The sequence below is a fragment of the Leuresthes tenuis genome, unplaced genomic scaffold (assembly GCF_036924035.1).
Source record: "Leuresthes tenuis unplaced genomic scaffold, fLeuTen1.0.hap1 SCAF_19, whole genome shotgun sequence".
NCBI classification, from domain to species: Eukaryota; Metazoa; Chordata; class Actinopteri; order Atheriniformes; family Atherinopsidae; genus Leuresthes; species Leuresthes tenuis.
In genome coordinates, this window is record NW_027325373.1 from 14212709 (window position 1) to 14228453 (window position 15745).

Sequence of the window (15745 nt, forward strand, 5' to 3'; positions counted from 1 at the left end):
TCTGTATGTCTTTGTTTCTGTGCGTGAGTGTGTTTGTGTATTCCTGTTTGTAGACAGTGGGGCAGTGATGCTGAAAGATGTGTCCTCATTTTTACATCGCACTGGGCTCCTCTGACGACCATGTTGGGCTTCCCTGATGTCACACATGTGTCACTGTTAAGCATTCAGATCAGAAACAACAGCGTGGGGGGATCAAAACGACAAGTTTATTCTCTCCATAGCTGCCCCCTCTCTCAATATACATGTCGCTCTCTTCCTGTCATGCAGTCGTTTACTCAGTGTTTGTTTTATATGTACTGGAAACTTTTAGCAAAGTTTTTGTCACTGAGCCTCACTAGATTCCAAAATGTTGTTTTAATGCACAACAGTGCCTCACTCTGTAGATAAAATCTGTGGTTTTTCTGGGCAGGAATTGAAAATTGTTTGTAGGTGTATCTGACCTGAATATCTCTCATTTTGAGAGTCGTAATCGAACTCTTGCACACTGTCTAACCGGCACAAAAAACAAACAAACCTGCTGTTTGTTACATTTTGGTCCTAGACCTCCATCAGGTAACAGTTCATCATAAATAACCATGGAAGCATTTGCTCTTGTAAGTTGAGTTATTTTGAATGCATTTTGACCGTTTTATGTTTAATAGTGACTAAATTTGTGTGTATTTATTGCAACATCTTCTTCAATAATTAAATGGGTGTGGTCTGGATGGGTAATAGATAAAAAATATTTATTCTACTTTAATGATAAAAGTGCATATTTTCAGTTTGTAGGTAGGAATTTTAAGAGATCTTCCTTTTATAAGGAATTTTCACATTCTCATTATACTTTTTTTTTTATTTTCCATGTAAATGCACTTTGCAAAAGGTTCATCCTAAAGTTTTCAGTGAGACTGATGTAATTGAGACACATCAAATTATTGGTGCTAACGATTCTAAGCTATTGAATCTTAGTCCCGATACATAAAACCTTCGTACTGGAAGAGGTTGTACTTTCTTTTGCATTGTAATGAGAGAAATAACAAGACTACGCATGAGCTGTTTCAGGATGTTTAGGAGCAGTGGCTTCTGTGGGAGTGAATAACTCCTTTTTTGTGTGGACTTTGGGCTTTGTGATTTTTCAAGCCTAAAACATGCACACAAAGCTATGTAATAAATGGTAAATGTGTTTCTCATACACCGATAGACTTTTAGACCGATAGGTGTCTTGGTGGTGATTCACCTTTGGCATTATGCATTCCAGCCTTTTACCCTAACCCTGACCAGTATAGCTAAATGCCCAACCCTTACCCTAAAGTTAGCCATAAAATCATAACATATTCAACCCTGACCATAAAGCCAAGTTTTGACATTCAAAAATCCCTTTTACAGAGGCATCCCCAGCAGAGACGCAAAGGTGGGTTGAAGTTGATCTGCTACTTATACGCCTCTGTGCTAGCAAGAAAGGTAGTAATGGAGGGTGAAACGGGCACACCTCCTGTATGCTTGAAGCTAGCATCGCTTAACTCGCCGCTACACAGCCGTGCTGTCATCACTCGATAAGGACACAGCAATGCAGGGCTGAGTCTCCTCTGTTTGACATGCAAGTGTCTTTTTATTATGTGGATTGTCTAAGCACTTTGAATAACTCTAATTTGACATATCCATATCAATTCATTTTGATTGACGGAAGCCTAACTACACCTTTTCATTTAAGATACAAAGCAGGATGGGAATTTGTCACCTGAACTAAAGCACTGTTCACCATGACACGTAAAACAACAATAAAAAGTTGCATAGCACAGTTAGTGTCCACTATGTACTCAAATCCCACAGAAGAGCTACTGAAGCTCTTAGAAGTGCCAAGAAATGCCCGTATGAGAGTCATAACTTGACCAAAGAGCATTTTTAAAAGGAGCCTGTTCTGATTAATCCCATTTTTTTTTTTTTTTGTCATATGAAGACTGAGGTGTCTGTTTTTGTCGTTTACCTGGAGTAGAAGTGGCAGCAGAGAGCCTATGGTAAGATGGGAAGCATGTGGATGATATTCTTGACCACCTACATAAACTTTGTTCCAGACTACACACACTCCACGACAATAGTACTCCCTAGGAATAGTACTCCCTAGGAATAGTACTCCCTAGGAAAGTGTGATAGGAAGTCTCCTAGGAATACTGTACAGAAATAGTTTGAAAAACATGGAATTCGAAGTGGCCACCAGTTTCCTCAGATCTCAGTCTAATTTAAAGTATTTGGGATTCTGTGGACAAAGAGTAACTATCCCCTCTTTCTACCTCACAGTGTTATCAGAACCGGCTTCTAACAGCTTGGTTGCTTATTTAACTACACAATTTTGAAGGTCTTGTGTGGTCCATCTCAAAGTTAAAGGGAGCCCTATTCAGTATTAGGCTGCCAGTTTTAATTCTATATTTCATCAGCGTATCTGTGCAGGCTTTCATTTCTTGATTCTCGTTTTTCCATGTTACACTGTCTCATGTCCCATGAAAATCAAATCATGTTTGGAACAAATGCATAGAGCTGATGCAAACACAGTGAAAACCATACAGACCTCCTGACATCTAACCTAATTGGGATCCTTGTTTGACAGTCAGTGACACTCAGCAGACCATCTAATGGCCATTTTAACCTCAAATGAGGGCCATTTTAAAGAGCATACCTAAGGCTAGATCACCAGTCAGGCACACAGCTGTGAGAAAGCTGGACACAGATCCTGTCTCAAAATGTAGTTTTAATACCTTCATGACAGCCTTGTTATATTAGCCCAGAAGGCACAAACCAAACAATAGCTTTAGAGCAGGCCTTTATTTGTTTTTCACAGCCATTATAGTTTTTGGGTGGGTGGACGCTACTCACTTTCTTGGAGTTTGCTGTTTGTTTTGTTTGACAGTTAGTGTTACTTTACGCTTACATTTTCCTTAACTTGTTTCAGTGCTCCAGACTGTTAGCTGTCTTGTGGTTTGGTGTGCTAGCAACACTAACACGTCAGCTTTGTAACTGTTCTTGCAGAAATAAATTAGCAAGGTTCTCTAAATGTTGGCATCAAGTACTGTACAACAAATGAACTCCTTTGTAAACCAGTAGAGGGTTAGTGCCGTGGCATGATCACTGTTTGGAAATTAACACATTTGAGATGCCACAATATCTTCCCCCAGGAGTTAACTGATGCCCTTGTTAAAGCAGTCACAAGGCAGGACTCCAACATCCCCACTGAACTGCCACAGGCACATCATGTTTCATGTTTAGCTCATTTCTGTGGACTTATGTGTTGTCATGGACCTCACTTTATGTCCTGAAAAAGTTTCATTACTTGATAAAGCTATATTTGCCTCAGTGAATATGCAATTGCATTCCTTAATTGTAGACCTCAGTGAACATCAGAGTTGTACATGAACTGTACTGTAACAAATCCTGCCTGTATGTGACTAATAACTGTCAGTTTGTCAGACAGTTTTAGAGACTTCCCAGAAACTCATTTTGAGGGCTTTAGTCGCTGATCAGTGTAACTCGATCTTCCAAAAATATCAGATTACTTTTTCTTCACACTAAAAAAACCCCAAAAAACATAATGTCTCAATTTTCATTGGTGTGCTTAAAGGCTTATTAAAATGTTGTCAGTACGTGTACCATAATTGTTACAAACCAATTTTTTTTTTCTATAATTCACAGGAGTCATGGGAGTCCATTGAATTACCAGACGGGTAAAGGTAGATAGAAAATATGCCCTAGCCTTTCAGAAATGATGGCTCGTTTGCAAAAGCAAAGCATCAGATCACGTGTGAAATTAGATTCCTTAGGCTTACAGCAAATCGTTACATGTTATATTTCTACACCCACTAGTGACATGGCAGCTGCAAGCCAGTGCCAAGGTAGAGGCTTTTTAGAAACATTTTCTGAAATATCACATGGCTGTCATAGGTCAGTATCTAATATCTTTGTGTTAGCACAAGAAAATGCTGCTTAACATACACACACTTATTCTATTATTGTGTATTGAATAGTTTCTTATATCTGTGGGCTTTCTCTTCCCTTTTACTCTTCTTGTGTTGCTTACGTATAGTTTCTCTGTAACTTGGAAATTTAGGGATTTTTTTGTCTTGTGTCATAGTGTCAGTGTTTGTTGTAAATATCTCAGTCTTGCGTGAGTCTGAGGCTTGAGTTTCCTTGCTCCTCTGCCATCACCCTAATGTGTTGCTGTAAACTGGAACGACCCGCAGGCCCCTGTGGTTCTGCAAAATGAGTTTGACATGACTAAAAAAAAATAAAAAATCCAGCCTACCTGTTGTTCTCATGTCATGGAATGTTTGATTCCTTTTCTCTGTCTTTTACTGCGGCAGGGATTTCCCTCAAACAGATTGTCAACCTGTGAAGTTACTTTGGTGGAAATGACATTTCAGAGTCAGTAATGTGGTCACTTTGTCCTTATAACTGCCTGCATGTGTTTCCTTTGTGGAAAAGTGGACTCTGATCTGGTCAAAAAGAAACCATGCATTGTTCCAGGTCATACATATGAGGATATGATTAACAGTCAGCCATTTTCTTTACTTGAGCTAATTCTTAACTTTTTCAAACCCTTATCTTATGTGGCTTTATTTCATGTCATCACTCATCTCTCAACTCATTTTGAGTCATATTTTTCTGCCGCTGTGTAAATTGTTGTCTAAATCTTGTTCCTCTGTACCACTGTTTTCAGTGTGTTTTCTCAACTTCTCTTTTGTTTTCTTTGCACATCTCTTGCACATACTGCCTCTCTCTTTTTTATCTTTCCATCTTCTCACTTTCTCTCACCCTGTCACTTCTTTCAATTTAGACGCTCTTCGTGTACCTTTCAGACTTTCTCACCCTTCACTGTCTCTGTCTCCAAGTCTCGTCCGTGTGCCTAAATCCTGTCATGTATGTTCAGCTGTATTTCAGTTGACATCTATGACTGTACTGTTTTGCACAGCCGCAATCGCCAGAGTTTGGTCTGAGGTAGTAGCTGCTGAAACTATTTGTTTGTTTACCTCCCACAGCCACTTGGAGTCCATTAACAATGTCTTTGCCTCAAGAGAATAAATCACACACATACTCACACACACACACACACACTGTACACACTCTTCCTCTGTGTTACCCTCTGTCTTGTTTGCACCTCGACTACAGGCTAAACTCATACAGATTCTTTTTTCCCACAACTTTTTGTTTGATACTACTCCCCAGTTTTTGCTCTGATTTTGGTCTCCACCATTTCCTCATGTGAAAATCTTTAGCCTCCGTTTTGTCTACATTTTGGTGGCAGGAAGATTTCAGAGTATTTTGTTTGTTTGTTTGCTTTTTAAGCAGCAACCTGCTTTGGTGCACACAGTGATTTGAATGATTAAAGTAATTAATTAGTAGGCTGGAAAAAAACAGAGCGCCACAGACCTGTAGAATCTGGTGAGAAATTATGGATTGATGACAAAAAAAGGTTGCATTTTATACCAATCTAATTATTGTACATCAGGCACATCTGGACCGTTGGTGAATATCTAGCCCATGTTTTTTTTTTCTGGGATGTAACCCACTGTTCATTGCATCAACTCGAACTCTGTGTGAGCCCTGCACATGGATAGCCATACACAGGAATTTCTTGTCACGCTGAAGAGGCCACAAAGACACCGTCTAAAGCCCACAAACAATGTAAAGTAACTGCAAAGCAAGATGTTTTGGTGCAAGACTGAAAACCAAAGTCATGAACTACGATATCTCAGACCCTGAGGACTCTTGGGCAGTTTCAGGCCCATGAATGTCCATATGAAAGTCAGTGTACTTCAAAATGAGTCAGAAGCACATAGTTTTACGGTTCACAAACGTCTTTAGACCGCACTTGGTACCCTCTGGGGCTCCTTCATGTGACATTGTTTTTTGTATTTTTCTGTTTTCATTTCCAGTTAGGGCTCAGCACCAAAACTAGTTACGTTAAGGCACAAAAACTAGTAGGTTAGGGTTAGGAAAGGATAATGGTTTGGTCTCACAGTGTTTACCCAGCATGTTGCCTAGAGGCTCTAAAGACAATGTGGTAGGTTACAGTCTGATCAAAGTGTTGTGACATTTTATAATGATACAAGCTGTAGTTCATACATCCTGCGCAAGTATGTGATTTTCAATCTTTTCGTTGTTGGATATAGATCATTGTATTGCCTCAAAAAACATTGTTCCACGGGTTAAAACTGACAGTCAGGCATTCTTTTTTCCCCTCATCAGACACAAGTTAGACCTACATTATCTGTGCCGATAATTGGTGCATACTGAGTGAATACAAGTGGGGAGATGGCAGACAATATTCAGCCCACAACAAATCATTTCATAGTTGTCTCCTTGTTACATAACTCCATGAATCATAGAGAGATTGATTTTGATCCTGACTATGTGCAGACGACTTCACCCAGTAGGGTCTATACACAGGGAATGATGTTACATTATAAGCATTGATAAGCAGTCTCTCTCTCTCCTTCTCTCTCTCTCCCGACATCCCATAATGCTACTCAGACAGACTCAGGCAGACACCCGCTCGTTCCCGATTGGTAGAACTGTTGCCAGGGAGCGTTGCCGTCTCAACGTGGATAGAATCTGTTGTCTGGTACACTTTAGACATGAGAACAACTGCAGGATCTGAATATTTATAACAAGGGGACTGTTCATATTGAGACTGTATGGAGGCAACATAAGCAAGTGAGGAAGGATGTACTCCTATTCAGCTCACCTCAAAATTTTCCTTCAGTTTGCTTTTTTTTTTTGTGGGTTGCTGCACTAAATGGGATTTTAACTGATGTTATTACTTTGATGTGCCTTGATTAGATGTATTATTAATGTTATGTTTAATTCTTTTTTTGTCTGCAGTGTGTGACACCAACTTCGTGACTTTCTTGAACTATTCCAAAAAGTCCCAAATAGTGAATGCATGAATAAATATCGCATCTGACTTTCAGAGGTTTATGTTTGACTGTCGCTCTATTGTCATTTGGTTGGCAGCTACAGTATAACTAGTAATTAAAATCTGTGAGTATGTGTGAGTGCGTGTGTGTTTGTTTGCCATCTGGCTAATTCTCTCATTTCTTCATATTTTTCAAATAAGCCTGGACTTGCTCCTACACTTGATAACAATGAATGAGGGTATGAATCTTTCATTAAAATAGATGCAGCACATTTTGAAGGAAGCTGACAATGACTATCAGAACAGCAGTTCTAATGTAATATAAAAACTCAGACCAATGTTTGCACATGCACATGGCAGACATAGAGTGCCAAAAGTCACAGCCGGGTATATAATGATGATTGTAAAAACACGCCTTGGTATGTGAGAAACTTTGACATGGGAATGCAAACACTCTCACTATGAAACAGGGATACAATTTGCAGAGAAGCGCACTCTCACACATAATCACTTGTTTCACAAACAAGTTGAGGGGGTTCATGCCTTATATTTCTTTATCAGGGACGTGCAAAGTCTATATTTAATAGAGGCAGCGGTAGCTTGGAATTTGCATGTGCATGCTTATGTGTGTGTGTGTATATATGTGCACTTTTATGTTTGTGTGAATTTCTTTGCACTTTTTCTAAGAATGTACCTGTATACGCTTCATATTTATTGGTGCATGCATTTACATGAATATGAAGTGTATGTGTACATGTGCGATGTGGCACACCACTGTCCTGTCTGCCTGACTCAACATATTCTCCGTTCACTCTCTTTTGCTCTTTCTCTCCCCCTCCCTCTTCCTCTTTTCCCGCTCCCCTCCACCTCCTCCTCTCGCTCTGCCTGGCTGGCACGTACATGCATGTCTGTAGACTCTGTACTGTGCTTGCTGCCGTGGCACGCGCCAACCTCACTGCAATGCAGCTCTGTGTGCATTAATTGGCAGAGAGACAGTAGGTACGTGGTATGCAGGGTTGGAAGGATAGAGAAAGAAAAGTCAGGTGGGTGGGGGGAGCAGAAGGCAACGTAAGAACACAATAGTCACAATAACCGATGGATGGACCGATGGACAAGCAGTCGGGCAGGTTCTGAGGTGAAAATTTCTGTTAACAAAGCACAGTGAGTCTGCACCAACATTTCCAAGGTTTATTATGCTTCATGAAGGAGAGCGCCAGGCTGCAACTCTGAAGAAGTCTGAACTTACATGAGTACTTATACATACAAAGGTGGAGTGTTATACAAAGGTGGGAAATGTGCATGGACAGATAAGACTCTTACTTACTGACTTAGCCACCTCAGCTGTGCAAGCAGCCGATGCAACCAGGAAACTTCACTTATAGAAAAACATGTGTGCATCATGTGAAAAACACAGGATGAGGCAGCCATTGTTTGTAAGACAGAGAAAAATAACACACAGCACATTCTTAAGGTGGAGCAATACATTTTCCATCACATTTCGCAGGGGGACAAATAGACAAACAGAATGTGTATCGCTGAGTGTGCACAGGGAGATTACCTGACTGTGTGTCGTGTATGAGAGAACAGGGGAGTGAGTGTATGTCTGTTTGCATTAGTGTGTTTGCGGATTTGTTTCTCCGCCGTTTGACTGAGCTTTTTTGTGTGTGCTCACTCATGTGTGCCTATATGTGCCGAGCAGATATCACACACTGCTGGGGCAAAGCTCTCTAAACCAAATTCTGACTCGCTTTATTTAACGCTTTTTGATATCCTCCCTTTCATATTTCCGCTGTGACTGAAGAGTAGAAGTTTGCTCCGTTAGACACAACTTTCTCCACTTGAGGTTTCTTTGGCAAAGAATGAAACGGAATGTGTCTTGATAGTTTCTGGGGATGTTCTCGGACATAAAAATGCTTTGCAACAGCTTTATATCTTTTAACAGATTGTCTGTTGTGAGTTGAAAAAATGGACTGTGATTTTGAAGGTCATTTTTTAGATTTGTTACTTTAATTTCTGCAGCGCCTCATTTAGAGGGCTATCTCCATCATGCCTTTAGGGTTTTTATTGTGACCTGCAAGACATAGTCAACATTTAGGTTTAATGCCTACACACATACAGTAAAATTTCTCTTACTCATCCATCAGTTTTAAATGCACATCCTCCTACACGCATCTTTGTGGAGCGTATTCTCTCTGGTAGCAGTTGTATTTCTTGTAGCTGTTGTCCCGTCACAGGCTGTGACATCTGGCTCATGTCCTCCGTTATCCACATCAAGTAACATTTAGGGAGGCCTCTAATGCACTGATAAAAAAAGGAGCAACAGAAAACACAGAGATGTCACCTGAATATGCCGAGCTACCAAAGCAGAGGCGTAAATTAATCATTTAATTTATCAATTCCTGTGCAAAATAGCCTCGTGTAGAGACAGTTCTTCTCTCTGGTTTTGTGTAGGTGGTTGGCAGAGATGTCCTGGCATGATTCAGAGAACATACGCAACACTTGCTCAAAACTAAAACCTCTTTTTTAATTTTTTTTTATTACCATTGTCTTAGAAAGAGGGAAGTGCCTTTCTGATAACTTTTTTTTCCATTTCTCCATTCTTTACCATGAAGCTTTCACTTTAGTAAAGCTTTGCTTTACTAACGGGTGACGCATTTGCTCCAGACTTGCGTCAAACAGGCAATTTTAGAAGTTTCACTATTCTGTTAATTAAAAGTGGCTTTGACCTCTGTAAGCTCTTCTCCTTTCTTTTTTTTTTTCTCTGAGTCATTGTCCTCCTCTTTCTGTCAAACCATATAGACATCTGTGTCCAGGGGCATGTGGCAGAAGTTGCTTCAACCTAATTGTCTTTCTCTTCTCGTATTGTCCTCAAATGACTTTCTCTCTGTCTCAACTCTCCCCTCCCTCCCTCGGACTCTCTCTAGCTCTGCCCAGTCTCTGTCTCAGTCTGTAACTGTAGCCTGTGTTTTTCTCTCCCTCCCACTCCCTGCGACGTATAGATACTGCATTGATCAGACACACGCGCGCAGACACATGCACACACCGAGCCTCCCACTCCTTTCATCATTGATTCGCTCTGCCATGCTCTCTTTTTCTACACACCCCCCCCCCCATTCTCTCTCTCCCTCTTTACAGCGGCACTTGTTGAATTCAGCCCTTGGAGAATAGTGAGAGGGGAGAGAAGCAGTGAAAGATAATGACAAGGAGGCAGAGGGAAGCTTTGAGACGGTGCTAGAGCAGAGAATGGGGTTTTGGAGGATATAGAGATAGAAGACAGTAAGAGAAAAGTCAGTCAGACAGCAGAGAGAACCATCTATGAGACAGTGGGAATGACACTTTAAGTGAAAGAGAGAGCCAGCCAGACGGAGAACATCAGAGTGCTCTCCTTCCATCTGTAACTACTCCTCTTCTGTCCTGCTCCTGATTGCTGCTGGTGTGTTTGTGTGTCAAGGCTCCATGGTGTGCTTTAACCAGAGGACTGGCTTACACAGGTCAGAACTGTCTGGGCTTACAGTGAGCGCTCTTTTTGTGCATTTGTGCATGTTAGCTGAGGAAAGTTATGTGCTGGTTTCTCCAGGTGATTGCTTGTCTGCCAGGGTACACAGTAATTTCCCTATGCAGCCTACAGTGCATGTGTATGTGTGCAGATTTAGCTATGCACACATTTATGTAAGTAAGCCAGAGTGCATGTGTGTCTGTATGGAGCGCATGAAGTGGGAGAGAGGAGAGAGAGACTGTGTGTATGCGTATGTGTGTGTGTGTGTGCGATTGTGTGTGTTAGAGAGGCGGTGACATTTTTTTTCAGTTTGTATTCCTGGAAACTGTTCTGCAGCATTGCTCAATAATGAAACTAGCGCGTATATGTATGTGTGGGGGTTGGTGGGGAAACAAAGACAATAATACAAAGGTTCAAGGCAAGAATGAAGGTGCAAATTTTCCTGGAGAATGTAGTGTTTAAAGAACTATCAAAGTTCATATGAAACAGTGTCTTGCATGGGAATGTTCTCTGGCCAGAACTTAGAAAGAAGACAAATGCTGACAAATGTACTGTGTCAGCATAATCAAGGAGAATCTCTGAATTATGACATGAAAAGCTGGCTTTTATTTCTCTTTTGCTCGGAAAAGTTATTGTCAAGGTTGACTTATTGGCTATCTAAGTCCATTCTGCAGGTGAATTGTTGTTTATGCATTAAGTATATTATATGGAATGAGTCCAAGGCTCTTGGAATTGAAGTCTTGTTAGACAGCATAGCCTAAAGCTATGTCACAACAATTCAAACACATACAGTAGACATGCCATTGTATTCGTTCTTTTTTTTCTCCCTCTGTGGTGACTTTGTTCCTCCTTCCTCTCTCCTGCCTCAGTCTCTCACCCACTATCTTCACATATCCATCTTTCTTTCACGCTCCTCTCACTTCTCCCTCAACTGTATTCGTTTTCTCACTTGATCCAAACTCTGTTTTCAGTCTTTCTCTTTGCTTCTTCCTCCGAGTTGTCGCTTCTCACCTATCTACCTTCCCCAAGCATATCTTTTAATTTTTCACACATTTTCTGTTTGCTCCTTTTTTTTATTTCCTTCTCCGGCGCATCCTCCATAATTTTATTTATTTTTTCCTGCTTGTTTTTTTTTTTTTTTTTTTTTTACAGATGCCTCTCCTAGTGGCAGAGACTGCAGTGAATATCTGAAAACCGATCTTCCTCTCCCTCTGTGGCCAACATGTCCCAGCTGCTCCATGTGGAGATCCCAAACTTTGGAGCCACTGTTCTGGGCTCCCTCAATGAGCAGCGCCTGCTGGGACACTACTGTGATGTATCCATTCTGGTGAAAGGTTGGTTAACAGGAAATCAAGAGATTTTATGTGACTCACATGAATTTGAATCAACGCAGGAGGCTGTTTATTAATATTTTCTACTTCTCTTTCTCAACCAGGTCAGGCTTTCAAAGCCCACCGGGCTGTTTTGGCTGCGAGCAGCCTCTACTTTCGTGACCTCTTCAGCAGCTCCACTAAGACCCAGTTTGAGCTGCCTTCCTCAGTCACACCTGCTTGCTTTGAGCAGATCCTCACTTTCTGCTATACAGGGAAGCTAACAATGGCAGCTAGTGAACAGCTGGTGGTGATGTACACAGCTGGCTACCTCCAGATTCAGCATATAGTTGAAAGAGGCATGGACCTAATGTTCAAAGCAAACTCCCCTCATTGTGACTCTCAAACAGCAGGGTCCCTAGAAGAAACAGGATCTGAGCCACAGAGTCCTTGTAATAATGGTAATGGCCTGGCAGTGGCTGCCCTTTTGGGAACCCCGGGCTGGTCTACATCCCTACTCTTGCCGCAACGTAGGATTAAACTAGAGGGGGGTGATCCAACACCCCTTACAGTACCCTCAACGCAAAGTAAAATTTCATCTTCGGAGTTGGGAAGTAGGTTGGAGAAGGTCAGCTCACTGTTCTACACAGTGGCTGGAGGGACCCCCATCCCTGGCATGCCTCCTTTCCATCTTCAAGGGACAAGTGGAGGTGGAGGAGGCGGAGCTGGTGGAGGAACAGGCGGTGAAAGGTCAAGTCCTGGAGCATCCAGCCTGCCCACCACTGACAGTCCCACATCATACCAAAACGAGGATGAGGAGTTTGAAGAAGAGACCTATGATGGGATCACAGAGGAGACCTACAGTCATATCTACGGACGTTCAGTTAACCCCTATGGGAGTGAGTATACCTGTATGTTCATTTATTTGCAGAAACTTTGGGAATTTTCTCAGTACTTTTTTCTTTTATTTTGAAAAAAAAAAAAGAAGTAAACTTCTACGGTCTACTTTTCAAATCCAGGACTCCATAGCAGTCATAATCAAAATTCAATTTTGTATTTCTGGTCTGACATTATTTTCCCAACTGCCCAAAAAAATTTGAAACTCATTTGATATCACACTAATCTAAATGTTAGACTCGGCATGACTTGCAGAAAAATGTCGGGTTTTTCCAGGCATGTTACGTGTTGTGCAAAAAATGATGCACATTTATTTCATCCCAGTTGCATTATTCAGTATTTCATAAATCATGTATCCTGCACATCTTAGAAAAGCAGGATGATGTGCCTCCAGTGAGTGTGTGGGTTCTCTTAGCTTAAAGATAGCCTTATGGAGTTATGATTGGAGTACATCGTGACCAACAACTTTGCTGCTTTTCTGTACTGGTCTTCTGTTATAATTTCACACTGGTGAAGATTTTGCTGCTCAGGTCGGCATACGGTATATTGATTTGCGTTTGCATTCACATACAAGAAGGCACACAGACCCAGTCCTAATTGACGCACTCCAACCCTTATCGTTCTTTGCAGTCGTCAGCTCAAAGGCATTACACAGGTTTGTAGAATTCTAGAGTTTCAGATATTTATGAAATCAACTCTATCTGCAAGCAGTCAGAGTACCGCGGGGTGACATTGTTGGATATTTGAGAACCATCTTTCCCATGGTCGCGTGTTAAGTTAGAAGTGTCTGAACTCATGCAAAGGGATTAATCCGTGGTTTTCAAGTGTTCGCATGTGTTGCATTTGATGGATCCATTTCTCCTGTTCTCTGTGTGTGTGTGCATGTGTGTCTGTGTGCACATGCCCTCAAGCCATCCTTGAGGTTAGGGGAAAATATTTTGGGAGGAAGAACCTAACACCCTGCTATGGATATGTCCCCCTCCAAAAGTCAGGTCACTGATGCAGCATCATTGCTTATCAGGGATACATCTGCAATGCTCTAAAACATTTATAAAGCACAACAAACTTGTGTTATATTACCCCAAAACACTTTACTAATTATATTGTAAAGCTTTTATTGCGATCATGACACAGATGCAAGGTATGGATGAGAGTACAACTTTGGTTTTAAGGCATATATTCTGATAAACTGGTGTATGCCTACTCTTTCTTTTCTGAAATCTTTCTGTTCCTCTTTGCTCTATTAGTCCAAGACAAGCCAGAGATGGCAGCGGTGCCCTTGGCCTTGGAGAATCGCAACTGTGTGCTTATCCGCAGAGACCTGGTGGCGCTGCCTGCAAGCCTCATAAGCCAGATCGGCTACCGCTGCCACCCTAAGCTCTACACTGAGGGGGACCCTGGAGAGAAGCTGGAATTGGTAGCTGGTAGGCGGGCACATAAAAACACACACATTCACTGTAACCCACATTCTACCATGTGCAAATACCAAAAGTAGTTTGGAATGTATTCAGACCTCTACACTTGATTTAGATTATATAAAAAGCTGATATTTAACTGATTAGAATAACTTAAACCATCATTGAGGAAAACTTTTGTAGAGCTAGCAAAGTATTCATTGATTGGAGAGTTTGCCCAGATCCAAGTGGCTGACTGCTGTCAATGGTCACTGCCATTCACTGTAATTTGAGTATAGGTTTTGGATGAATTATTTTTAGACATCAGCACTATTAAATTAAATTCTTATCTCTAATTGAAAAGACAATCAACGAAAGCATCATCTGACGCATGTTCGCACAGGCCAGGAGAAGGTCATGAAACTGAAACTGTCAGTGTGCATGAAGTTATTCAGATTGGCTGCTGTGGTGGGTTTAACTCATGTCAATGTGTAGGTCAGTCTGGAAGGAATAATACAATACTGCGCAGTTTCTTTTCAGAGATTTAAGGCTGTGACAGGAGGACAACCATCTCTGCAGTTATCATCAATCAGGTCTTTATGGAAGAGTGACTGGACAGAAGTTAGTCTGGAGTAAAAAGCATATGACTGTCTACCAGGAGTCTGCCAAATGTCCCTTACATAGCTCCGGGGTGAAAGGGGGAAAGATTTTTTGTTTTTTTCTGGTATGATGAGACAAAAACAGAACTTTTTGGTCTGGATCCCTTGTATCGCTTTTGCTTTTGGCAGCCAGGAAGGAAACTTTTAAAAAGAAAAGGTACCATCAGCATGTATGTGGCATAATGTCTACAATGAAGCATAACAAATAGTCATATTTTTTTTTAGTATGAATCAATCCAGGCAAAAATAAAGAAACAAAAATTAATTCAATAAAGAATTGAGTCTGATTGCTTGCAGTGTAATTTGCAGAGACAAACTAATGAGCACAATGGCATATATGCAATTTTTTAGTCAGTCACCAAGGAAAGGACAAGAGTTCAGAAAGTGTATCACATGGTAAAATTCAATCAGTTCATGATTTTATTTAATTTAAAACAGAACGAAGCACAATGAAAATGTGTAATTCAGTCCTGCAGTGCGTATGTAAAAGTTAATGTTTAATCATTTAATAGTGTTCTGTTTTTATTATCCTCCATCCTTTCCTCAGTTTCCAGTTCCAATTTGGACTGCTTGAACTTGGTTAACCTACCTTTAAAGACCTCAAATGTACGACTGAAGAGAAAGAATTATTCTGATGTTAGCGTGTTTCTCAGCAGATTCTTCTCTGCCCATCCAACTCAGGTACCCAGGTGTTCATGACACGAGGTCAGCTGATGAACTGTCATCTGTGTGCCGGTATCAAACACAAAGTCTTACTCCGCCGTCTCTTGGCCACATTCTTTGATAGGTGAGTATAAAGGCAAGCACAAATAATACATACTTTAAGTCTTTGATTTGAAATCTGTGCATGACTCCAGCACTGCTGCTGTTGTCACTAACCAGCTTTCACACTTAACCTGTGGCCATATTGTGCAATGCGGTTATTGTGTGTGTTCCCATGTTGTTTTACCATACATGTGCCTGTTGCTGACTCTGCCCCCTGGTGTGGACTCTGTATTCCTGCAGAAACACTCTGGCCAATAGCTGTGGGACAGGTATCCGTTCTTCTACAAGTGACCCCAGTAGAAAACCCCTGGACAGCAGGGTCCTCAATGCTGTCAAACGTA

The 15745-nt window shown here is 41.2% G+C and overlaps 1 protein-coding gene across 3 annotated transcripts in view; it reads left to right on the forward strand.

Annotated features, from left to right (window-relative positions):
- Window positions 1-15745, forward strand: part of LOC140277410 (nucleus accumbens-associated protein 2) — a 31468-nt gene that overhangs the window by 10140 nt on the left and 5583 nt on the right. Inside the window, exons 1-6 of one of the 3 annotated variants that reach the window (XM_072372414.1) lie at window positions 7813-8044; window positions 11532-11713; window positions 11815-12588; window positions 13834-14010; window positions 15321-15426; window positions 15645-15742. In XM_072372414.1, coding sequence (XP_072228515.1) covers window positions 11602-11713; window positions 11815-12588; window positions 13834-14010; window positions 15321-15426; window positions 15645-15742 — 1267 coding nt within the window. In that variant the 5' untranslated portion in view covers window positions 7813-8044; window positions 11532-11601. Of the gene's footprint in view, window positions 1-7812; window positions 8045-10025; window positions 10375-11531; window positions 11714-11814; window positions 12589-13833; window positions 14011-15320; window positions 15427-15644; window positions 15743-15745 lie in introns of those variants that run through there. The other 2 variants (XM_072372411.1, XM_072372412.1) reach the window with 2 other exon arrangements.